The sequence below is a fragment of the Microtus oregoni genome, unplaced genomic scaffold, assembly GCF_018167655.1.
Source record: "Microtus oregoni isolate MIOR12 unplaced genomic scaffold, Mior012 000072F_ref0000427, whole genome shotgun sequence".
NCBI lineage: Eukaryota > Metazoa > Chordata > Mammalia > Rodentia > Cricetidae > Microtus > Microtus oregoni.
Window position 1 is genome coordinate 2,476,177 of NW_024543979.1, and position 27,071 is coordinate 2,503,247.

Here is a 27,071-nt window from a genome sequence, read left to right on the forward strand (position 1 = left end):
AGATGCTTTGGTGATCTGAATTATAAAATGTATGAGATTGAAGGAAGCGTTCAGGTTCATCCAGGTTACTGTGAGAAATGCTCACATGCTGACAGCGTTCACCAGCATCTTTTCCCATCCCACCACGAAGAGATGTATTTTGTATCACACCCCATGCTGACAGCGTTCACCAGCATCTTTTCCCATCCCACCAGGAAGAGATGTATTTTGTATCACATCCCAAGAGGCACAGACACAAAGATGATACTAAGGTTTTATATTATGATACCCTCTGATTTCCTTCTGCTTGATGCTGTCCTTTGGTACTGAACAATAAACAATGGACATTTCTCCTGATGGATCACACCACCTCTGCTCTAGTCATGGATTAAAGGCAACCGGAGTTTCCTTGTGTTGGGCAATACCCATTCTGAGGATATCTGGACAAACTTACATTCAACTCAATCCCTCCTAATTGACTTTCACAACGTGGGTCGGTTGTGTGAGCTGTGTGCGCATGTATGTGTGCACGTATCTGTGTGTGTGTGTGTGTGTGCATGTGCGTGTGTGTTATAGCGGTCACCCACTGCGTGTCTGCTTTGACACTGTCTACCTGGAGACAGCAAAGGTGTCAGCATATAATTCTGCCTTCTGGACAAAATTATAAGGGCTTTGTTCCACCTTACTTAATTCTTCTGATTTGTAACCTGCCTTCCCTGATTTATTTGCATCAGTATAAAATGTACAGGCTCCAGTTATTGGTGCATCATGTACAGTTCAGGGAAGAATCCAAGAAGTTCTCTTTATAAGTTAAGTCTATCGCTTTTGGGACAATTGCTATTAATTTCTCTCAAAAAATCAGCACAGGGCCTTTGCCAGGGTTCATTGTCTTCCCATAACTTTTTTATTTCTTCTGCAGTAAAAGACTAAAATCTTTGCTGGGTCTATACCTGTTAATTGATGAAGTCTCAATTTACCTCTTTTAATTAATTCAGATACCTTTTCCACATAAGTTTTTAGTTTTTTACTTGGTTTATGTGGTAGAAAGATCCATTCTAAGATAATATTATCCCTCTGCATTAAAATTTCTTTAGGAGAAATTCTGGAAGGCCAGCCCTTAGGTGGGTGGAGTAAACAGAACAGAATGCTGGGAAGAAGGGAAGTGAGGCAGACGCCATGGAGCCAGCCGCCAGGTCAGACATGCTGAATCTTTCCTGGTAAGCCACCATCTTGTGGTGCTACACAGATTATTAGAAATGGGTTAATCAAGATGTGAGATTTAGCAAATAAGAGGCTAGAACTAACAGGCCAGGCAGTGTTTAAAAGAATACAGTTTCCGTGTAATTATTTTGGAGCATTAGCTAGCCAAGCAGCTGGGAGCCGGGCAGCAGGAATGCTCTCACTACAGAATCTCCTCTTTTAATCTTTTCAGGAGCAATTTGTTACCATTGGAATTGCTTCTCCTGCCCTTGCTTCAGTACCATAATCAAATCTCTCAACATTCATTGTATGCAAGACCCATTCATCCATAGGTGCTGATCTGATCTTTAAAGGCCCAAGGATCCTTTTGCATTCTATATTGGCATTCTCATAAGCCAAAGATTCAATTATTATACATCTAGCTTCTGGGTCAGTTACCCCTATTTGTACTGCCCTGGTTAGTCTTTGTAAAAAGTCACTAAAAGATTCTCTCTGACCCTGTTTAACCCTAAGATATGATTCAACTCTTTTTTCTGGTTCTTGAATCCTGTCCCAAGCCTTTAAAGCTGCTGTGCTACATAGGGACAAGGTGTATTCTTCATAAAGAGCTTGATCCTGAGATCAGAGTAAAGTCCTTCTTCTTGGGATGTGAACAGTGCTCCTTCCTCCTGGGATGTAGACAGTGCTCCTTCCTCCTAGATGTAGACAGTGCTCCTTCCTCCTGGGATGTGGACAGTGCTCCTTATTTCTGGATGGGGACAGCGTTTTATCCTCCTGGGATGTTGACAGCTCTCCCTCCTTCTGGGATGTGGACAGTGTTCCTTCTGGGATGTGGACAGTGCTCCTTTTTCCTGGGATGTGGACAGTGCTTCTTCTTCCTGGAATGTGGACAGCTCTCCCTCATCCTGGGATGTAGACAGTGCTCCTTTCTTCGGGGATGTGGACAGTTCTCCTTCCTCCTGGGATGTGGACAGCTCTCCCTCCTCCTGGGATGTGAACAGTGCTCCTTCCTCATAGGATGTGGATAGCACTCCTTCCTCCTGGGATGTAGACAGTGCTCCTTCCTCCTGGATGTAGACAGTGCTTCTTCCTCCTGGGATGTAGACAGTGCTTCTTCCTCCTCGGATAAAATAGGGATTTCCTCAAATGGGGTCTGCTGGTCTTCTTTCAGGCAAGATGAAAAAGAATATTTCCTCTAAGCTCTAAGACTGGAAGCTGGAGGAAAATTAGGCTATGTTTTTAGTTTCTGCGACCTACCTAAGAGAAGAAAAAGTCTAGTTTCTATGGCCTGTCTTAAAGAGAAAAAAATGAACCAGTTTAAAGGAGGGCAGATGAAGGTACCAAGGAAGCTTTTGCTTTTTGAAGTCTGCATCTGAGGCCTCTTCTGGACTGGCATTAATCTAGTCTTTGAGAAAATAAAGACTTTGGGAAGTAAATCTGGAATTATACTTGAAAGTGGAGAAATCTGTCACAGTATTATAACTATATTAGAGTAAATTATTTCAAAGCAGTGTTTCCCTGTTTTTTTTTAAGCTGATGGGACAAACGTACACTACCTTATTGACTGATTTTAGTAGTCTCTGTTCCCAATTGTTTCTGTGACCTAGTTCACAGATACATCTTTGCTTTAAAATTTCATCAGAGGTGTTCCATACTGTATGTGTATGTGCATACATGTGTGTCCTATAAATGCATACACATGTGTGCGTTAGTTCAGTGCTCTGTAATTATGCTGAATGCCAGTGTGTCAGACCTTCCTCAGTAATGACTTTTAATATAAAACAACAGCAAATAATAGCAGCTATTTATTAGTGCATGTTGTGTGCTAAGCCCTACTTTAGGCAATTAACACATACTAGCATTCTCACGGCAGCCCTTTCATGGTTATGCTTGTAACTGTTTTGTAAATGAATAACCTGGAGGGTAGAGAAATGATTTGAACCCAGGCATGGCAATGGGCATGGCGAACCCAGGTGTTGGGGGAGGGGGCTGCTTGTTGGCCCCAGCTGCCCAGCCATGAAATAATCACACAGAAACTGTATTACATACTAATGTAACCTATTTCTATTAATCTGTATATCACCACATGGCTGTGGCTTACCTGGTAAAGTTGCCAGCATCTGTCTCTGGCAGCTCCATGGCTTCTCTCTGACTCTGCCTTCCTTTTTCCCAGCATTCAGCTTCATCTTACCTAAGTTCTGCCCTGCTATATAGGTCCATAGCAGTTCTTTTATTCATTAATGGTAATCACAGCATACAGAGGGAAATCCCACACCACCTCCCCTTTTCTGTTTAAATGAAAAGGAAGACTTTATCTTCAACATCGTAAAATTACATATAACAAAACAGGTATCAAATAAGAATTACAGTTACAATATTTATATCTACTTTATCTTTTATCATAACTAAGGAAAACTATAACTGTAACTATCAATTCTTCAACTCCATCAAAGACTCCAGAAGGATATATTATTACCTAAGTAAACAGGAAGTACATTGTAAGCAATTTCCAAAACTCTAGAATTGACAGAGATATCTTGCTGCATGGACAGTCACCCAAAGTTCTTTTGTACTATTGGGGCATCCATCTTAAGCCTACAGGCCCATAGTATCCAGCAGACTTTTCCATGCAGCAGGAAATTTCAAAGACAGTTTCACCTATATTGGCAGTTTGTCATTCACTTTCTTTTGTGTCCTGCTGAATGTCTAGCAGACCCCGCCCCCCTTTTTTTTAAGATTTATTAAGTAACCTGTCTGCATGTGGGCCAGAAGAGTGCACCAGATCTCATTACATATGGTTGTGAGCCACCATATGGTTGCTGGGAATTGAACTCAGGACCTTTGGAAGAGTAAGCAGTGCTCTTAACCTCTGAGCCGTCTCTCCAGTCCTGTCTACCAGACTCTTTCATGAAGCAGGATCCCCAAAAAGATCGTATCACCTTTAGGAAAGTTCAGCAGTCATTTCTCTGTGAGTCCTGAATGTCCAGTTCAGCAGACCAGGATGGAGCAGCTTCTTGCCCAAATGGCTAGCAAACTCCATAAGGAGCCTCTTCAATGCCCATCTTCTTCTTGAAGTAACTGGTGCTGTCAGGAGCAGATGTGTCTCACAGTCATGAAAAGTCTTAAACTCTTAAAACATTTTAAATGCCTTATTCTCTAGTCTTTGAAAGGTTTGAAGAATGCCTATCCAATTTGAAATATATTTCTGTACATCTAGAAAATCTAACATGACTACAAGCTTGACTATTATAGATGATTATCTATTAATCTGTTTTTTAATTATACATTACATTTTAAATGAGCTACACAAACACACTATCTTTTTTTATATTTATTTATTTATTTTGTATACAGTGTTCTGTCTGCATGTATGCCTGCAGGCCAGAAGAGGGTACCAGATTTCATTACAGATGGTTGTGAGCCACCATGTGGATGCTGGGAATTGAACTCAGGACCTCTGGAAGAACAATCAGTGCTCTTAACCTCTGAGCCATCTCTCCAGCACACTATCTTAATCAAAAACAGAAATATACATATAACAAAATTGACCTTAAATTTGTGTCAATAAACCAAGATCCATACCAGTGCAAATTATTCACATCTATATCATATCCCCCTTTAAATGTAAACAAATATTTATAGACAATATTTGAGAATATGGGCGTAGTTTTATCCATACTGCTTCCTGCTGATTGTTGGGCATAGTAATTTTTGGGGATGTTCTCGGCGACCTTTGGGGGGTCTTGTTCCACCAAACCACACTAGTCTGGAAGCAATCCACAGGTTCTCATCCTCTGTGGAAACAAGAGAAGAACCCCTTTTCCAAAGCAACATATCCTTAGACCCAAATTTAGAGGTCATGATACCTTTATAATATACATGCTAGTTTAGCTTAGTAGTGCACACAATGAAATCTCTCTCTGTATTTAGCTCATTCACAGTCAAAAAGTTCAAAGAAAACACAATAATATACATAATCCAGACTCTCTGTGAATTTTCCATTTTTACGTGGCTTAATTTTCTTTACTCCTTTTAATCTATGGCTATCTGCACTCTGTCTCTTTAAAGACTTTACCCCTTTTTTAAACCATTAACTTCCTTTTATGACTCTCTATACTCTTTTTCTTCTCTCTTCCAAGCTTACATACATTTATTCAACACTATGACTCATCTGGATTTGTCTTTATTGCATATCTGTGATTCTTTACTGTCCAGGGGTGCTTTTTAAAATGCTAAATGCTTCTTAAAACTTAAACAGCACCATTACTATGGTATATACAATACTTTCTGCTTGCCTGCCCAGACTAAAACTTAAGCTGTGCTATTACTATAGAATATATGGTACTTTCTGCTTGCCTGCCCAGACCAGCATGGTGGAGCATCTTGCGCCTCTGAGAGCCATGAACACAGCCCCATTCTCAGGCACAAAGCCAGTCTATGTCATTAAGCAAGCTGCAGTACTCTGCTTACAAGCCCCACTCAAATGCTCTTTAGCCAGACCTCCTGCCTGAAAGAGTCAGAGTTGTTGCTGGCAACATGACCCAGAAAGCTGGCATTTCAAAATGGTACAGCTTTTTTCCTGCTATTACTGAATCAGGAAAACCTCTCTTAAAAGAGCCATGCCTCTGCTTGCTTCTAGCAAACAGAATCCATCCAAGAAAATCGTATGAAGAAGCTGAGCAACTTTGTTTTTTCTTTGTCTAGAATTATTTTCCAAGTTCTCTCAGGCTTGTAAGTGGATTTGGTCAGCCCCACATTGGCATGCCAGTCTGTTGGGGGAAGGGGCTGCTCATTGGTCCTGGCTGCCCAGCCATGAAATAATCACCCAGAAACTATTAATTCAGCCACTGCTTGGCCCATTAACTCTAGCTTCTTATTGGCTAACTTTTACATATTAATTTAACCCATTTCTATTAATCTGTGTATCTCCATGTGGCTGTGGCTTACTTGGTAAAGTTCCCAGCATCTATCTCTGGCAGCTCCATGACTTCTCTCTGACTCCGACATTCTTTTTTCCCTGGGGCAACATTAGCATTGCTTTACATGCAGATAATGAAGAGCCAGGCACTGAGGGTGCCATAAAAGCTACATGATGTCTGAGTCAAGTGACTCCCAGGGCAGGTGGTAATTCTTGAAGATGGAGCATTCAGTTCCATCTTCCCTGCCTACCTAAGTTCTCCCCTGCTATAGGTCCAAAGCAGTTTCTTTATTTATTGATGGTAATCACAGCACACAGAAGGGACTCCCACATCACCCAGGCCTGGTTCTCATCTGCACTGAATAGGGAGGGAATACTTCTCAAAATCAAAAAGATACTGTATAACACCGTTCATGAGAGACTTCATTCTAACAACCAGAACAGTAGCTGCTCCTAACAGTTTAGTCTCAGGCAATTCTCTGTACAGAGTTCATGGATGTTTCTGTACAAACATGTACTTGCATGTTTCTCTGAGGCCTTCAGTTAGTGCAGTAAACCAAAATGAGACCATGTTGCAGAGATTTGAGTTTGTAGATATATAGGGTTAAAAATCCTCACTGTGTGAGAAGTTTCTGAGTCATAGGCGGAACTCGTGACCTTCCCAGCATACATATTTGCAGTAGTGATGTATATTCTTAGATCCTCTGCTCTGTGAATTGTGCGTGCCTCTGTGCGGTACAGAATGGGATCAGAGTCTTCTTACCGAGCTGTTTTCATTGCATTCTGTGTAGTTAGAAGCAATTTCTCCTATCCTTAAGTATTTTCTACCCATTGGGGTCATTTAGTTTCTGAATTTTCACAATGGAAAGCATATGTATAGTAAACATATGCTTTTGTAGCTACTTTCTCCTAGAGAAACACAATTTTGTTAAAGTGAATCCACAATGTTCTTAGAGTGGAACTGCTTGGCCAAGCCCTTCCTGTGTGATGCCTCAGAAGAAACGTGCTTTTGAAAGTGAGAGAGGCCTGAAGAGTTTCAGTCTCTGCTGTTGCCCCAGCCATTTCACCATTCAGGTGTGCTCTGGGGTGTGTGCATCAGCAGGTGAGTGTGCTCTGGGGTGTGTGCATCAGCAGGCAGGTGAGTGTGCTCTGGGGTGTGTGCATCAGCAGGTGAGTGTGCTCTGGGGTGTGTGCATCAGCAGGTGAGTGTGCTCTGGGGTGTGTGCATCAGCAGGCAGGTGAGTGTGCTCTGGGGTGTGTGCATCAGCAGGCAGGTGACTGTGATCTGGTGTGTGTTCATCTCTCAGTCTCTTTTGGGGACATGTGGCAGTGTATCGTGTCAGGCCAGTACCTGCTACCGACAGCTGGTAGGTAGAGACCAGACCTGGACAGCTAAGTATCCTAGGGAGGCTCATAGCAGGGTTCTGCTCCAAGGTGATGTTAATGCCACAGAAACCCTGGAAGATCCACGGAAGCCTACTCGTGCTCCTGAGCTTTGCATTGGATCTCCTTTCTCTGAGAACCCACACACTTCCTGTCTACCTCTGCTTCAGGATGCTTGATGGCCTTTCTCCAACTCCTGCTCTCCATCATATGACAGAGCCTGCCTGCTCTTTAGACCCGCCTCTTTAGGGTCCTTATCTTTGGCTTAAGTAAGCTGCGTGACCACGCAAGTTCTTGATGACTCATGATGCTTGTGCCTCTAGGAAAATAATTAAGACATGTCATTAACTTTTGAAATAGAACTGACATACTGCTTATATTAAACAGCCTGGCTGTGATTCGATCAGCATGTAACCACTTAAAATGATTGCTTTTTTCCCCCTGTCTCTACAAGGGAATGAAGCACCTCATGTGTGCCAAGCACACTCCATGTTAGCAACAGTGATTTCCTGCTCTCCATATTGTGTTATGTTCTTTGACTGAGTCCTTTGACTCTACGAGGCAGTTTTTGTGTATAGGAGGATGTGTTTTCAAGTGCTTTCCAAAGCTCACATGTAGAACCTTATGTGCAGCAGGGCTGAAGGTATGGCATAACAAGAGCCCCTGTGGGTAGGTGAGTGCCATTGTCATGGGAGTGGGGGTACTCATCACAAAGCAGTCTTGATATAGAAGTGACTTTTCTTGGTGGCTTGCCTGTGGCCTCTACTGTAGGATGAAGTGGCAGCATTCCCATATGCCACACTTGACCTTGGACTGCTGGACTCCAGGACTGTAAGAAGTCTGTCTCTATTCCTCATAAATTACCCAGTTTCAGGCGTTCTGTCACAGCAGCAGAGAAGAGGGCTAAAGACAGTTGCACTCGATATATACAGCATGGATGCATAGGGGTTTATCTTCTAACTTTGTATTTCTGGAAAATGTGCAGATTAATCTTTTTTTATCTTACTGGGAGAATTGGCTATGCAATGAAATATTGCTGAGTAGAGACTTCTGGGTGAGACTGGCCAGTCTTACTGTCTCCAGGGAAGGAGAGAGGAAGAGAAGAAAAACATTCTGTTTTATAGAGGAAGAGCATTGGAAGTTCATGGACAGTGGTAGGTAGGGTACCCAGCATGTATAAAGACAGAGGAGGACAGGCTGTGATGGACAGTGGTAGGTAGGGTACCCAGCATATATAAAGATGGAGGAGGACAGGCTGTGATGGACAGTGGTAGGTAGAATACCCAGCGTGTATAAAGATGGAGGAGGACAGGCTGTGCACAACTGTGCATGCAGCTGTTGGGAGGGAAAGCAGGAGAGTCACTATTGTGTGATGCTGGTGACTGAGTATGTATGAACAGGCTGTGAAATAAGAGTTTGTCCAAACCAGCAGATGTGTGTGTTGTGATATGTGAATAAAAGAAATGGCACCGTGGCTGCTCCAAAAGATTCTAACTCGGCTACTGAACCCAAAGATTCTGAAGGAGTTAAAGTGCCAGATGGAGGTTCCCTAAGCTGACTTGTAAAAGTGATCGGTGACCTCAGAAGATACAGGCAAGTCTGCCTAGGACATGGAAAAGAAAGCAGCAGAGGGAAGATTCAACAGGGAAAATGAAAATGAGGTCTTTACGGTAGGAAAAAAAGAAATTTCAGCAATGAAAAACTCAGTGAAGCCAGTAAAAACAGAGTGGAAAGCATCACCAATAGACTCAGCCAAACAGAAGAAAGGATGTCAGGGAGAGCAGGCAAGGTTAAGAAAATTCCACACTCAAACACCAGTAAGGAAAAGAAAATAAAAACCACAATTACAGTGTCCAAGACCTCTGGGTTATACACGGAGATCAGACCTAAGAATACATGTGATGGAAGAAGGAACCTAGATAACCACAGGAGAGAAAAAATATTCAATAAAATTTTGACAGAAAACCCCAAATCTGGAGGAAAGAACATTCCTAAATGGAAATGAAGATAATAACCGTTTCCTGACTTATTATAGTCTAAATATCAATTATTTTTACATATTAAAAATTGTAAAGGAAAAACAGCAACTCACAAAAGTTAAACATATAAAAAAGATTAGTTCTCACCAGTCACCTAAAAGCCAGAAGAACATGAGAGCATGTATTTCAAAACCCAAAAGTAAATAACTTTAACCTTGATGGCTGTATCCTGAAAAGGCATCTTTTAACCAATGGAGAAAGAACGGTTCACGTCTAAGGCAGTTCATGATGCCTGAGCCAGCACAGTCAGTGGAGAGACTTGATAAAACACTGTGTAGAGAAGTAGAAGAAAGCCCCAACCTCAAGGGCACAGGAAGGAATATACTGTTTGAAATGAAGAAATGAGCAAAGAAATCCACTTTGTCCAACACACTATACTGGAAGACCCTTTGTGTTCATAGTGGGGAAAGAAAAGAACAAACAACCCAGCTAGCTAGGAAAATAGGCAGCAAAATTGTAAGACTTAGTAACTAAATAGTGTAGGTAGAGTTTTCCTGTCCCGATTACGTGCTTCCAACTAACTGGTAACTGTTTCCCAATAATGACTCAGAGCTTAATATAAATTATAAATGCTTGGCTGATAGCTCAGGTTTGTTACTAACTTTTACATTTAAATTAACCCATATTTCTTATCTATACTTTGCCATGTGGCTCATTTTGTATACATTTTGCTTTCTCAGTGGCTTGCTTGTATCTCTCTGACTCCACCTTCTATTCATCATTCTCCTAGTTTGGTTGTTCTGCCTATAATTTTTCTCTGGCTACTGGCCAGTCAGCTTTTCATTAAACCAATCTGAGTAACAAATCTTCACAGTGTGCATAAGGATTATTCCATAGCATTTCCCTCTTTTGTCTAATTAAAAGGAAGGCTTTAACCTTAACATAACAAGATTATATACAACAGAAAAGTTATTAAATAATTGCAGTTATAATATCCATGCCATTTGTATTTGACAAAATTAGAGAAAATGTTATATTGTCTATCCTATCTTTGTGAGTCTAAAGTTTTATATCTAATTTATCTTTTATCATAACTAAGGAAAATGTTAACTATGTAATTTTGACTTTTTTAATGACTCCAGGATGAAATGTTACCTAATGACAGGGACATCAGGCTGCCTGGACAGGCACCCTAGAGTCTTCTGTGACTTTGGGGATCTATAGCCTACAGTCCTGGTATATATGGCTGACATTTTTAGGAAGCAGGGAATTTTGAAGAATTGTCCTACCTTGTCTTAGCAAAGTTTGGCATTTATCTTTCTTGCATCTTTGGTCCAGATTGGACAGTATCTTGTCAGCAATTGAGGCAAGTGCAATTTATTTGCCCACATTTCTAGTGTTTGCCATATCCAGTGCCCATCTTCTTCTCTGAGGTAGATTGGTGCTATGAGGAGCAGACGTGTCTCACTGCCATGAAAAGCTTTAGGTTATTAAACCTATTAAATGCCATATTCTCTAGGTCTTTGAAGTGTTTGAAGACCATCTATCTATCTAAATATATCTGTATATGACCTTGAAAGCATAGCTAACATGACTATAAGTTTGACTGTTATAGATGACTATTAATCTATTTTTAATTGTATGTTTATTTTTAAATGACCTGCATAAACACAGTCTTAAATAAGTCTACTCTTAAATAATAGGAGAAATATATATGTGGTAAAACAGAATTACCTTTAAATTTGTATCAATAAACCAAAATCTACACCAATGGGAAATGTTTAAGGTTAATAGTTGTTTTTAGATTAAGTGGATTTAATAATCTACCCTTTTATCATTTCTATATCCCCCTTTTCTTTTTGGAATGAGACCCCCTGGATCTAATCTTCTTTGTTCAGCTTTTTTTCCTGACTATTATAACAACTTGTAACCAACACCCTTACATGATGATAAATATAAAGATATGATATATATCTTTTGGGAACGTGGGCATAATTTTCTAGACTGCTTTTACCTTTGGCGACCCTGAGAAAATTTAAGATTATGGTCAAGTCTTGACTGGAGTATTTTGTGAGGCTATCTCATCTCAGTCAGCAGCCTTGAAGGTGTTCTGGATGCAGAATTTTGAGGAGGCTGTTACAGGCATTTTGAAATGATGGATCCATTTTCATTGGTGTTTGGTTCCCCTGCTATGGAAATACATAAACTTTTAAAGTATATCTGCATTAATACAAGCATAGATTGTGCATTGTACATAAGTCAGCCACAGATAGTTTTTTCATGTGTTTGAATACATATCACGGATATGTATTCATAGTTCTTTTAGGTTTATTTCTTTATGTCTGTAGTCAGGATCTCAGGAGTCTTCCTTGATCAAACCTGATTTTCTTTAACCCATATCTGGAACCTTTTCTGTCTACATGAGCAAAAACACCAAGCCCATCATGCAGCACATTGGTGGAGCTTGTGTTGGCAGCTTAAGTCCACGGGCTGTGACTGGGTGACTGTACTGTAGCGCTTGTGAGAGACTGAGTAACCCACCATACGGCTTAGCTCATGGTGTACTGGCAACTGCCAGAAGATGTGTCTCTATACTGTAGCCAACATGAGAGACATGAGACTAAGATGCTAAGTTTGGCTCTCTCTTAAGACCTATTATCTCTCACCATGTACAAAATTAAATTCACAAAATACAATGTAACCATTTTTTAAAAAGAGGGCTAGAGTGATGGGTTGGTGGTTGAGAGCACATACTGCTCTTACAGAGGTCTTGAGTTTGTTTCTCAGCATCCATGTCAGACAGCTCACCACCACCTGTAACTCCAGTTCTAGGGGTGCCAGTTCCCTCTCCTGTACTCCATGGACACCCAATCACACATGCACATACCCACACACAGACACACATAATTAAAATATAGCAAAAATCCTTTTAAAAAGCACCATGTGACCCAGCCACACTCCTTCTGGGTGTGTGCCTGCAGGACTCTTAGGAGATGCAGCCACGTGAATGCGCTAGCACTGCTGTCCACAAGAGCCACGCCCTGGATGCCACCAACAGATAAATTGATCAGGAAGATGTAGTCCACATACACTGAGAATTTTGTTTAGCTTCAAAGAATACAGGAAAATGGATGAAGCCAGAGATCATTGCATTATGCAAAATTGGTCAGGCTCAGAATAATGTGGAATTTAGCTTTAAATTTGTGTGTACAATAGTGGGCGTGTGTGTGTGTGTGTGTGTATGTGTGTGTACTCACAGACCATGAAAGAGGAGGAGGTGTAAAGGGAGCAGGGTAGTGGGACAAGAGGAGTCATAGGGTACATGTGCTGTGAAAGGGTGGTGCATGTTTTGGTGAGGAGGAAGGGGACCAGCCTTTGGAGGGGGGTGGTGTTGCAAAAGGAGCGGTGGGCTGCGTTCCAGCCACCCAGGTAGCTTTACCCGAAATAATTACACGGAAATTGTATTCATTTAAACACTGCCTGCCCCATTAGCTCTAGCCTCTTACTGGCTAACTCTCACATTTTGATTAACCCATTTCTATTAATGTGTGTAGCACCATGAGGTGATGGCTTACCGGGAAGATTCTAACCTGCGTCCATCTCGTAGAGGAGAGCTATTTGCAACAGAGTGGTGCCCACATGGATAACTGAATCCACAGATAGCCTGAGAAAGCTTGGGAAAGAATAGAGTAAAGCATGTTTTCTTGGTGGCAGCAATTTCTTGGGTTTGCTCTGCTTGCTAGAGGCAAGCAAGCACTCTCATGTAAGAGAGGCTTCCTGACTCTCAGCTTTAGCTGCAAAACCCTGCAGCTCTTTTAAGAGGTCCTGCCATGAAACACTTAAATGGTATTGATAAAAAGCTGAATGCATGCTTTTCTGTTTTCAGCCGTAGCAGGAAAAAAGCTGTGCCATTTTAAAATGCCAGCTTTCTGGGCTGTCCTGCCCGGGCAAACTCTGACTCTTTCAGGCAGGCAGTCCAACTAACTGAGTGTGGTCTGTGAGCAGAATGCTGCAGCTTGCTTGCTGGCAAGGACCTTGAAACGCCATAGAGTTGTGGCAATGAAAATGGCTACAGCCAGTACCTTTGCCACGAGGCTAGAAAGCTAAGGAATGGACTGGATCCAGTCGTCAATGCTATGGCTTTTATCCTCTCCTTAAAGACTCATGTAGTCAGAAAAAGAGACATACATAGTAAAGAGAGATTAAAAAAAAAAAAACCTTTAAATGTTTTACTGTTTGTTAAAAAATATATGCTGTTAAAAAAATATATGCTGGCTTGGGAGAAAAGAGAAAAAGGTTAAAGTTCTTAAAAAAGAAAAAAAGAGTAGTTGGGTGTGGTGGTACACACCTTTAATGCTAATACCTGGGAGACAGAGGTAGATTGACCTCCATGACTTCAAGGGGCAGAGGTAGATTGATCTCTGTGACTTCAAGGTGTGGTAGTATACACCTTTAATTCTAATGCCTGGGAGGCAGAGGCAGACAGACCTCTGTGAGTTCAAGGACAGTCTGGTCTACAGAGTTATTTCAGGACAAAGATATACAGAGAACCTGTCTCAAAAAGTAAAAGTAAGCCAGGCGGTGGTGGCGCACGCCTTTAATCCCAGCACTCGGGAGGCAGAGGCAGGCGGATTTCTGTGAGTTCAAGACCAGCCTGGTCTACAAGAGCTAGTTCCAGGACAGGCTCCAAAGCTGCAGAGAAACCCTGTCTTGAGAAACCAAAAAAAAAAAAGTAAAAATAAAAGAAATAGAGATTAAAATAAAGCCATGTAAAGATGAAAAATCCACAGAGAATCTTGATACTCTATGTTATTATGCTCTCTTTGAATTGTGTGAATGCTGAGGAAGAAGCAAGAGCTGCTAAAAGATATTTGTTTATAAATGCTGCTGAACTAATCCAAGATAGATATTTTGAAATTACCTTGACTTCAAAATTTGGATCTAAGGATATGATGCTTTGGAAAAGTCCTTCTTTTGTTTTCACAGAGGATGAGACCCTGTGGATTCCTTCTATCCCAATATGGTATGATGGACCATGCCCTCCTTAAAGGTTGCTGTGAACACCTTAAAAAAGTTACTTCATTCAACTGCTGACTGAGATGAATCTAGCACACAGGTTATACCATGAAAGACCTGAATAACAGCGCCCCCATTCAGCACGAAGCAGTTTGGAGAGAAAAAACTGTGCTCATGTTCCCAAATATTGTTTATAAATGTTCTTTTACATTTAAAGGTGGATATGATATTGATATGAATAATTTACACTAGTATAAATTTTGTTATATATATTTATTTCGGATATTGATTAAGGTATTGTGATTGTGTAGTTCATTTAAAAATGTAATGTTTAATTAAGAAATATAGGTTGTTAATTAATAATCATCAATAATAGTCAAGCTTGTAGTCATGTTAGATTTTCTAGACACGTAGAGATATATTTCAGTTAAATAGGTATTCTTCATATCTTTCAAAGACTACAGAATATGGCATTTAATGTTTTAATAACTTAGGGCTTTTCATGACAATAAGACACATCTGCTCCTGGCAGCACCAATCTACTTCAAGAGGAAGATGGGAATTGAAGAGGCTCCTTATGGAGTTTGATAGCTATTTGGGCAAGAAACTGCTCTTGCCTAGACTATTGCATAAACTGGACACAACTCGCAGAAAAATGACTGCTGAACTTGCCTAAAGGTGAGATGGTCTTTCATGATGACTCATGAAAGAGTCTGTGAGACATTCTTCAGGACACAGAAAAAAGTAACTGAACTGTCTTTGAAATTTCCTGTTTCATGGAAATGTCTGCTGGATATGGGCTTGCAGGCTGAAGATGGATGCCCCAACGGTACAAAAGAACTTTGGGTGACTGTCCAGGCAGCGAGATGTCTCTGTCATTTCTAGAGTTTGGAAGTTGCTTACTTCTTGTTTACTTAGGAAATATTATATTCTTCTGGAGTCTTTGATGGAGTTGAAGAATGGATAGCTAGTTATAGTTTTCCTTAGTTATGATAAAAGATAAAATAGATATAAATATTATAACTAATTCTTGCTTGATAACTGTTTTTTGTTATATGTAATTTTGCTATGTTAAAGTTAAGGCCTTCCTTTTTGTTTAAACAGAAAAAGGGGAAATGATATAGGAGGGTCTTCTATCTATTTGTTGCTTTCATTGGTTAATTAATAAAGAAAACTTCTTGGCCTGATAGGTCAGAACATAGGTAGGCGGAGAAGACAGAACAGAATGCTGGGAGGAAGAAAGCAGAGTCAGGCAGATGCCATGGAGCCAGCCGCCAGGTCAGACATGCTGAATCTTTCCCGGTAAGCTACCACTTTGTGGTGCTACACAGATTATTAGAAATAGTTTAATCAAGATGTGAGAGTTAGCCAATAAGAGGCTAGAACTAACGGGCCAGGCAGTGTTTAAATGAAATACAATTTGTGTGTTGTTATTTCGGGTGTAAAGCTAACCGTGCGGGAGCCGAACAGGACGAAAAGCAGGCCTGCTTGCCTTATCACTACAGGCTGGGGTATGGCAAAGTGGGGGGAAACAGATAAAAATTAAGTTTAATATATATGTATAAACAGTAATATGTCACAGTGATACCCCTTTAATTTCGATGCCAGAAAAAGTTTTCTCTTTTTGAAAAGTGAGTAGGAACACTTTATGTGTTCCTTGAGGGCCAGGGTGTGTTGACTGTGTTGGTGAGACGATGGGAAGAGAGTGGGTGTCTTCTTCACATTTCCGGTTCAGCAGCTGCTGCTGTTAAAGCTCAGACCAGACACAGACATCTGAATGGTGTCAGCTCTTATCCAGGGCCTGGCTTATGATACTTCTCTGGGGAAGGCTAAATATTCGGGGTTTCATGCGGACAGGACAGGATTATCGTCACTGGCTGGTTTAAGGTACTTTATTTACTTCTGCCTGGCTTCATGACTTAGCCCAGTTCCCTAATCCATTTATTAATCTGCAAGAGTTACATCTGTACAACTAAGCAGAACCTTTCAGTTGTCTTTTGACTGCACACTGCTGTTTAGTTCAGGCCTGATGCCCAGTGAAATGCGTTATGGTTGTGCATGTTTTCTTGCATGTTTTCTGACCAGTAGAGGGAAATGTGGAAGGGTAAACTCGGTCCAAGACCTCCGGGAGCCTGGGCAGCTAGCAAAAAAAAAAAAAAAAAAAAAAAAAAAAAAAAAAAAAAAAAACTCTTGTTTTCGTGTTGTTGACATTTTGAATCCTTGAGTACAGAGACGGCGTTAAAGGATTATTTAAAGAAATGTCTAAACTATTCAGGATAGGGAATGAGGGTGTGACTCAGGGGTGGAATGAGTGTGTTTGTCTTGTATGCGTGGTTCTTCTGCATGAGAGCCCCAGCACCACACACACACACACACACACACACACACACACACACACTTAGGATTCATGCTTTCTTTATGTGTTTAAAAAGATAAAATCAGTCACATGATGTAGGAGAGTGGTTGAAAGAAGAGATATTGTCAGTATTTTATAAGTAGATGAAATCAGCCAATAGGTATGTTGTAAAAAGGGAGGGAGCCTGTGCCTAGATTAAAATGCATTAACTAGACTAGATTGAATCAAAATCTTTTGTAATATAAATTAAATGTTATTACTGAAACTAATAAAACTCGTATATGATAGCTAACTTTGTCTGTTTGGTTTGATTTCCAAACACCCAGAGCATAAATTAGACACACTGTGGTATGTCTGTAGCAGTGGTCACAGAGAGGCTTAGTGGAGCAGGGAGACACACCCTGCACATGGCAGTAGGGTCCCTTTGACTGGAGCTCTGGACTGCATGAACCAGGAAAAGGACACTTGCAGGGCACTGGTATTCCTTCCGCTTTCTGCTCTCTGATGATTGCCTGTGACCTAGCTGTTCAGGTCACCCGTCATGCCTTCCCTGTCATGCTCGTTCAGGTCACCATGCTTTCCCTGCCAGTTTGCAGTGCCAACTGACGAAAATCGTTTCAAAGTTATTTCAAAATTTATTATGTATGTGCTCATATACACACAAGCCAGAGCACTGGTGTGTGGAGGTCAAAGGTCAGAGGAGAACTCTCTAGACCTGTTCCCACCTTATGCCTTCACCAGGCCTTCAGAGCAAGCCCCTTTGCCTGCTGAACCATGTTGTTGGCCCTGAAAACCCTGCTTTAAACTTTATGCCTTATATTTTTGTTAACCTGTTGATTGGCTCACTAGCTCCTCAAATATTTGCTGAGCAAATACTCTGTACATGTGCATTTATATTTTGCGGCCACGTCCCTCAGCAGACAGTGTACTAAAGGAGGAGTCGGTGTGTAGAGATGAATGTACTGCTTACACAGATCAGTCCGTCCTTCAGTATTCAAATGGTCCAACACATGCAGCTGAGGCCCTTGGATCTTCATGAATGTTGCTAGTGAAACTCACGGAGGATGTATTGACTCACGTAGGAGAAGAGGTTGGAATCCATGGGAGCCTCCAACTGTGTGGGGCCTAAAGCATGTGTGGCAGAAATCACCATCTTAAAAACAGCGGAGAGTTTGGATCCACGGTGATCCACATACTGCACATACCAGTGCTTTCAGAGTCTGTTCAGGAGACAGCGCCGTGGGCAGTGTGGGCTGGCCTCATACTCCTGGTGTAAGTGGCCTTCCATCACTGCACCAGGTAGCTGGACTACAGGGGTGTGACACCTTAGGGTTTCTAATATGGCTTACAGTGACAGTCATGTGTAGGATTGTCTTAGTTTTGTGTATAGTGTCTATCGGTCTACCTCATGGCATGATCAAGTAACACAAGGACTCCCAAGGGATATTCTCGTAGGGAACAGCATGAGAAGAGGGGTTGCTGGATGCCTTGGCCTTAAAGCAGAGGTTTGAGGGGGGCCAGTCCTCGGCATACCAGGAGCCAGCCCTTCCTGTTGCTGGGGTGCTTCACGCTGAGAAACAAATTCTGCTGGGAGCGCCACATTCTTAAGGAGACATATGACGACGACTCTAGGAACCCAAGCGTCTCCTTTCCAAGACTCACTTCAGGCTGCTCCCTCATAGAACCCGTCAGGAAGTCCCATTCCCACATCCAGGCTCTCCCAGCTCTCCGTCCTCGCGATTCCCGCGCTCTTACTTAATGGCAGCCCCTTTCTCTCTTTAGCTAACACAGTGTCGCGTGTTAGCTGTTGCTGCCATTATATAAGACAAAGTAGTCTTTTTTGTCTTTTTCTTTTTCTTTCTTTTTTTTTGTTTGTTTTGTTTGTTTGTTTTTCGAGACTAGGTTTCTCTGTGGCTTTGGACCTGTCCTGGAACTCACTTTTGTAGACCAGGCTGACCTTGAACTTACAAGGATCCTCCTGTCTCTGCCACGGAGTGGAACTAGCTCTTGTAGACCAGGCTGGCCTCGAACTCACAGAGATCCGCCTGCCTCTGCCTCCCGAGTGCTGGGATTAAAGGCGTGCGCCACCATTGCCCGGCTGAAATAAGGTATTCTTAAAGAACAGTTAGGAGAAATTCCTAATTCTGGGAATTGTGTTGAAACCACACATACCTAAAGTTTAATATCACGTTATTAAATCCCGACTTTATGGACTTCTCTCTGTAGATGGAAGAACTGGTGGATCCGAGGCATTCTCACCCTGACCATGATCTCCCTGTTTTTCCTGATCATCTATATGGGGTCCTTCATGCTGATGCTCCTGGTAAGTGATTGGCACCAGTGCCTTGGCTTTTCAGTAGCTGCATATCATTGAAGTTGTTTGAGCATATCATTATAAAAAGGTAACCCATGACTTGACAGCAGCAAATTCAGCTCCTTTAGCAGTTTCTACTTCATGAAGTGATCTAGACAAATGTGTTGTTGGTGCAATGGACCCTCAGTGTACTTATGCAGTAGAGACCAAGTGGATGTGCATTAATACCTAGATAGCCAGGATTGTGGGGAGCATTAATACCTAGATAGCCAGGATTGTGGGGAGCATTAATACATAGATAGCCAGGATTGTGGGGAGCATTAATACATAGATACCTAGATAGCCAGGATTGTGGGGAGCGTTAATACATAGATACCTAGATAGCCAGGATTGTGGGGAGCATTAATACATAGATACCTAGATAGCCAGGATTGTGGGGAGCATTAATACATAGATACCTAGATAGCCAGGATTGTGGGGAGCATTAATACATAGATACCTAGATAGCCAGGATTGTGGGGAGCATTAGGTGTGACGGAAATGCATATAGCACTTCCAAATACTTATAGCTGTCTCGATCCCTGACTTCACAGAACTTAGTGTGACAGCAGAAACACTCAGGACTCAGTAGCGGTAAGTCTCATGACAGGCCATGTTTCAGCCCATGGGTAGAGAAGCATGCCATCTGGTCTGAAACAGGGATAGCAAAGGCTTACAGAGAGATGGTGCCTAAGCTTGATCCTGAAGATTACCCAGAGAAAGCAAGGTGGATGGCAAGGTGGCTATTCCAGTGTCAATCAAGGGAGGAGCTAATAAGAGAAGGTGGTACTGCCTGCATGGGATCCGAGCTGACCTGTGTGTAACCCTTAGGCTTTAGACTGGCGAGCTGAGTACCTGCCCTCCTGGGAGATTTAGATACGTACGGGAAGCCAAACAAGTCATGAGGGCAAACAGATAAATTAAGCTGACTTCATTCATTTCATAAATGCTTCAAGGTGACTGGTGCATTACGTCATCGAGCATTACCGAAGCCCCGGGGTGCGTTAATGGTGTGCTCAGAAGAGCACACCAGCCTGTTTTCTCGGTGCTTGCTGTTTACACTGTAAAGAACAGATTATCTGCTTCTCAGTACAGACTGTGTGTTTAAATGAAGACTAGCACTGTCAGAGCAAAAAAGGAGTTGGCAGACGGTCTGGAGCATTGCACAACGCGTGAGTGGACATCTGAAGGTTGAATAGGAGTCATGGAGGTAGAGAGAGGAACTCGGAGTGCCTCAGTTGTGGGAGCCAGGAGAAATCCATTGACTTATCAGGTGTTTCCAATTATCCAGACATGGCTTAGCCATGAATAGTGATGACCATTCTTGGGGCACACACAGTGTTTTTCTTTATTACTATATAAGGATGAGTTGAGAAGGTGACAAGCTCTCTAGATAAAACTGTTCACTCCCCTGGCCAGGCACCGCTGCTCCCACTGTGGCCCCTGCCCTCCCGGGACATACGTGTGCACCAGGCAGCTGTGCTGGTGTTGGACCCTCCCTTTTACTCATCTCATCATGGTCCACGCAGCCTCTTCCGTGTACTCACATTCCTCTTCTGCCTACCGGAGAGGGCGAATGCCTCTAACCCACCCTACTGTCTTCCACCATGTCCTGTTGAGAACAGATATGATTATCAGCAGCATGGTGTGCTTTTCCTTTTACTAAAAATACATTTGAAATTAAAATTAATCACAATAAAAAATTTTATCAGCACAGGGAGTCAGGGGGTGAAGCCCCCAAGAAGGGCCAGATTACATTTCCATGACAAAATTCAGAGCACTTGCCAGATTGCCCAAGCTGGCCTTGAACTTGCTCAGGGAGGCCAGGCTGGCCTCAGACTTGCAATCCTGCTGCTTCAGCCTCCACAGGGTAGGATTATAGTGTGCACCATGCTCAGTTGGATCCTGATTTTTTTTTAATTTAAATTTATTTATTTATTAAGGATTTCTGCCTCGTCCCCACAACCGCTTCCCATTTCCCTCCCCCTCCCCCCGATCAAGTCCTCCTCCCTCATCTGCTCGAAGAGCACTCAGGGTTCCCCGACCTGTGGGAAGCCCAAGGACTGCCCACCTCTATCCAGGTCTCGTAAGGTGAGCATCCAAACTGCCTAGGCTCCCACAAAGCCAGTACGTGCAGTAGGATCAAAAACCCACTGCAATTGTTCTTGAATTCTCAGTATTCCTCATTGTCCGCTATGTTCAGCTAGTATTACTCAGCAGTAAAAAACAAGGACTTCTTGAATTTTGCATACAAATGAATGGAAATAGAAAACACTATCCTGAGTGAGGTAAGCCAGACCCAAAAAGAGGAACATGGGATGTACTCACTCATATTTGGTTTCTAGCCATAAATAAAGGACATTGAGCTTATAATTCATGTTCCTAGAGAAGCTAAATAAGAAGGTGAATCAAAAGACAAACACATAGGCATCCTCCTGAATATTAACCTTCATCAGGCGATGAAAGGAGACAGAGACAGAGACCCACATGGGAGCACCGGACAGAAATCTCAAGGTCCAAATCAGGAGCAGAAGGAGAGGGAGCACGAGGAAGGAACTCAGGACCACGAGGGGTGCACCCACACACTAAGACAATGGGGATGTTCTATTGGGATCTCACCAAGGCCAGCTGGCCTAGGTCTGAAAAAGCATGGATCCTGATTTTTAAAAGAGAGTCATCAAACTGCCTAAAGTACTTGAGATTTCTTTACCTTTTCTGCTGTCTAATGGAATGTGAAGCATTGTGTTATTTAAATCACTGTGCTTTTTTTAAACATTCAGGTTATGTTCTGATTCTTTAATAAGAACATCTTTAATTCTGAACATACTGGAACACAAGTAAGTTCTGATTTCATAAATCAGCTTATTTTCTTAGAATAGATTCCTAAACTAAAAATAGGCATTTTTATTTTCATAACGCACATCTGACACTCAACATGTCAAAATCCTGTCTGTTCCCCCAGCCGTCCTGTGTAAATCTGCTGTTCCAGGCTTTCCTCGCTGCTCTGTTCTCCTCACCTTAGCCCTCTAATGTGTAATGTTGTCTAAAAAGGCTAAGTCGAAGGCTTGCTTCCCACCGGGATCTAATCACCGAGAGGGGTCTGACCTAGTCAGTCCCATCTGATGGACTTTTCGGAGGTGTGGCAACTTCCAAAGGTGGACCAATGGGAGGAGGTGGTCCAGAGCAGAGAGGCTGTGACACTTGTCTCTTCTCTGGCTCACTCTGTGCCTCCTGCACTGAACAGCCTGTTCCACGGTGCCCCCCACAACTCCATGTCTGCGTCACCATAGATCCCCAAATCTCTGAACTCTAAGACCTTTGGAATAAATTCTTTCTATGTTGTTTTGTCAGATGGCACATTCCTAGTTTCCAGCTTCAATTAATCTAGTCTCCATGTGTCCCTGCGACACTCTGCTGGTTTGCACTCTGTTCACACCCACGTCCGTGCCTTCTGACAGCTCTGAGCTACTTAGTCAGCCTAGCATGCATGGGTCATCTGCAGACGTGACTGGCTGTTTCTGTTTGATGCTGCCTCTGCCCGTCCATCCCCTACCACAGGTGTGTGTGGTTGTTTCCACATGGCCTTAGAGTTACGTACTTCTTCACAGACTCTTTCTCTCTCTCTGATAGCAAATGCCCCAGATCACTTCCAGGACTCTTCAGTATCTGTTAAAGAATTGGCTCTTGTTTTTAATCTCCTAACACATTAACTGGGCCAGTGAAATTCTTTCAGTGTTTATCGCTACCTGTATCAGTAGCATGGTGTATCAATTTCTGCATAATCTCCTGGTTCATAAAACTATAAAGACATTTTAAAGATTCTTATCTCTAGCACTTTGAATTCCTTTGGTTGTCCCAGACTTTCTGTAGCCTCCTCGCCAGCTGTCACGATAATCACACAGATATCATGGCTGCTAAATAAAGCCCCTTCCCTCCTGTCTGTTCAGTGCTGCCTTCAGTGCTGCGTGGGTGTTCATGAGATCACATCACTGCACGTGATACTCTAAAAGTTCTTTGTTCTCTTAAATAGTGTAGTTTGCCATTTTGTCTTCAACACTGAACTTTGTCCCCATTCTTTGATTATTTTTTGTGAAAATAATCATTTATTTCATATTTACACAAAGATTATTTGAAGAATGACCTTTAAATATCCTTTGTTTTATAATACACTAATGACTTTTGCCTCCAGTCTTTCTTTACTTTCCTGTACTATGAGATAATATTTCTTTATTATGTGACTAAAGGGAACACTTATTTTTTAAAGGTATATGATTGGACATATGATCAATATTTGGTGACAAAGTAGCTTAAAAATCCCTGAATGGCAGGTTTGAGAAGGCTAGTTTATAGAAATCCTTCTCTCCTTACCCCATGTGTGCATGTTTGTGTGTGTGCATGCACTTGTGTGCCTGCACTTTCTCGTGTGTGTACATCCTGGAGGTGGAAGATTGCTGTTGAGGTCTGTCTGTCTCTGCACTTTCTCTTTGGAGGTAGGATCTCTCATTGAGTCTGGAGCTTCATGCTCAGGCCTCTGTCTGACCCCTGAGCCCTGGGATGCTCCCGCGTCTTCTCCATCCCTTCCCCAGTGCCGGGGTTGGAACGTCATGCGTGTCAGCCTAGGTCCTCATGCTTGTGCAGTGTGTTGCGTTATCACTGGCTCATTCACCCAAGAGATGCTAAAAAAAAATACACCTACAAACATGAATTTTGAAACTTTTTTCAATGAAAGACCAAACAGTAGTGTTTTATATTCTAAGCTACTAATTGGCCTGTTATAGTCTTTGATTATAAACTCTTTAAGCTTATAAAAGTCTCATTTTGATGGAGGAAGGTCATTGGTCAATTAATAAGGAAACTGCTTGGCCCTGATAGGTTAGAACATAGGTGGGTGGAGTAAACAGAACAGAATGCTGGGAGGAAGAGGAAGTGAGCTCAGAGGCCATGCTCCCCTCTCGCGGGCAGACTCGATGAAGCTCCGACCCAGGATGGACATAGGCTAGAATCTTCTCGGTTATTGCACTTTGGGGTGTTACACACATTATTAGAAATGGGCTAGTCCAGGTGCGAGAGTTAGCCGAGAAGAGGCTAGATATAATGGGCCAAGCAGTGTTTAAAAGAATACAGTTTGTGTGTTGTTATTTCGGGGCATAAGCTAGCCAGGTGACCAGGAGCTGGGGCGTTAGGAACACAGCCCGCAGCTCCTACTGCATCATTTTTGGTACAAGATTGCACAATGACAAGCCCTTGGGTGTGCTGTTTAAAGGAAGGAAAAGAATCCATTGTGTTCACTAAGACTCCCTTCTGGCTCAGAGGTTCTCACTGTGCTGTTTGAGTCTTGGAATTGGCCAGGCTTGAGCAAGATGTTGCAGCTGTTATGGTTTAAGTAAAATTATGGAAGGGAAGGGGAGAGGCAGGTGGTAAGGGGAGAAGGGGAAGAGGTGGGGGGAGAGGAGCCAGGACAGCAGCTACCTCTTAAGGAGAAAGACAGAAAGGAAGAGGCCCTGGCTGCAAGGAGGAAGGAAGATCTGCATGCCTCAGTGGTGGGGGTGGGCAGGGTGGTGTGTGTGTGAGTGGGGCTTGTCTCTTAAAGGGACAGGGCAGACCATTACATTCACATCTCTTTTTTTATATGAAAAGGCAGGAGGTTAGGCACAACAGGTTAAAGGAATTGGATATGCGGATTCTCAAGACTGCTTCCTGCTTATTTGTGGGCATCTTGGGCGGGGGGGACCTGAGCAAGCTGGGTGCTGGTCACATCCTGGCATAGCTGGTCTCTTTGTTCCTGTCCAGTGTTTGCGGTATGGAAACTTCTGGTGTCTCTTACACATGTTTAAGGCACAACAGAGGATAAAGTTAAGTTTAGGAAAAAAAAATTTAGGACCAGGGAATTGAGAGGGGTGTATCTGACCTGTTTAAGGTGGATCCTCCAATTCAGCTCCCTGGAACTCACAAGAATTCTTTGGGTTTATGAAAATTTAAACAGCAGTAGAACGATTGTGTCAGATGTTTTTCCACAATGAAAAGTATTTTTAAGACTATGGAAGGCAGCGTGAGAGAGATTTGATAAGTTGTATTTGTCTTCACACCTTTATAATTTGCAGGTACACCCCTTAATATCTTGTATTTATGTTTTACTGATATTTGTTTGGTGAGGTTGTCCTTTTAAACTGACCAAACCTCTCAGCTGTCAGACTGTATCAGAGATCTTTGGAAGGATAAAATTTTACTTGAGTTATTGTTTAAAAAACTACATAAGAACTTACTTGGTTGGCACCTAGAGCTACTCCTCAGGGTCCTCCATGGTTGCTGAAGGTTGTATTTGTCTTTTGCTGTTTAACTCAGGGCCTGCCAGGCTCCAGAAGATCCTATGGGCTAAGAAATCTGTAGGAAGACAAGCCTACCTTGACCTGACCAGCTAGGCTGTCAATTCCAGTGATTCTGTCCACATCTGGAGATCTTCAGTTTAGATGAAAGGCAGTTTATCTCAGTGGTCAGCACTTGGCAGTTGAAGCAAATTGTGCATGGATGTTGTTCTGTGTCCATTTGTCTTCTGTCTTCTTTGGAGAAAATAGAGTGTTGCTGCTAAGAAACAACCTGTCTGTTTTTGTTATGAAAAGTTTTTTTTTAATAATTAAGCATTTAAATGCCATATTCCCCAGATCTCTGAGCAGATGAGAGCTGTTTACTGGGTATAGATAAGTCATAACTACAGTATAGAATCTTCCTGGAGAACTGGGTCTAAGCTTGACTATACTGGCTCTCAATTTAACAGGTAAGATTTATACTTGTAAAAAGACAGAAAGAAGGAAAAATTACAATAGAAGGTTAACAGCAGAACTGACAATAGCAGAGAACAGCTTATTATATTTTAAATCGGGGTTGAATTAAGAGACTTAAAAGTACATACCAGTTTAAAATATGAGACTTTTTACTTTGTAGTCTGGAATGAGATACAAGAACAGAAAATTATAACATTTAACAGTAAACATAGGTGCATTTAAGAAACATGTATGCACGCGCGTGCGCACACACACATACACACACAGTGAACAGGAATTGGGCAAAGTGGATGCTTTGGTGGGCTCTTCCAAAGGCATGCCACTGTGTAAAACAGACATGTAACAGAGTCAACACCAGGGAACCAGGTAGGGAATACTTCAGTGAAGATGGCGGGACTTGGCCACCTGACCTGACTCTCAGTTAAGATGGCAGTAAAGTCACCTGACCTCAATCAAAATGGCGGCAGTCACATGTTGAATGGAAGAGAGACCTAGAGGCATGATCTGCCCTGTGGGGAGTAAAGGCTAGAATTGAAAACAGCTGCCTCGTGGATCAGTTTCTGCGGAACCAGTGGTAGTGGTGTCAGGGATAGTTTGAGGAAAAGTGGAGCTGGTGGGACACCAGCAGAGCATTCACAGGCGGGTGGCTGATAGTTTGAGGGTTTATACCATAGTCGAAGATGTGAAAACCCACAAAACAGCAAACACCGCAGGGCCTATAGGAGGACGTCTCCTCTCTACAGGCGGGTGTTAAAGCCTGACTGGCTCCGGCCGCTCTGAGCAGTCTCTCATGGTGGGGATTACTTATGAGCGGTTCAAAGAAAAGAAAAAGAAAGGAAAAAGAAAAATCTGAGGGACCCCGGGCCCCAAAATGAATGCACCACACAGCATGTGCAGTGCTAGCATGGGAGGACCAACCGAGGTTGTCCGGGCACGTTTTTAGCTATGGGAAGCAACCAGAGATAAATGGCAATGGAGGGCTCAACCTTAGCAGTGAACGCTGTGGTTGGCTGACTGGAAGGGGAAAACTCACCACTGAAGCCGCTGGTGTGTGTAGAAGTCAGTGTTTAGGCAGATAGAATGTAGAGCTAATGCAAAGAAACTGGTT

At 42.4% G+C, this 27,071-nt stretch overlaps 1 protein-coding gene across 1 annotated transcript in view; it reads left to right on the forward strand.

The window, feature by feature from the left end:
• The window catches only part of Cds1 (CDP-diacylglycerol synthase 1), a 74,524-nt gene that overhangs the window by 17,591 nt on the left and 29,862 nt on the right, over nt 1–27,071 (forward strand). Inside the window, exon 3 of the mRNA XM_041642094.1 lies at nt 19,058–19,154. Within this exon, the coding sequence (XP_041498028.1) occupies nt 19,058–19,154 (97 nt within the window). The remainder of the gene's footprint in view (nt 1–19,057; nt 19,155–27,071) is intronic.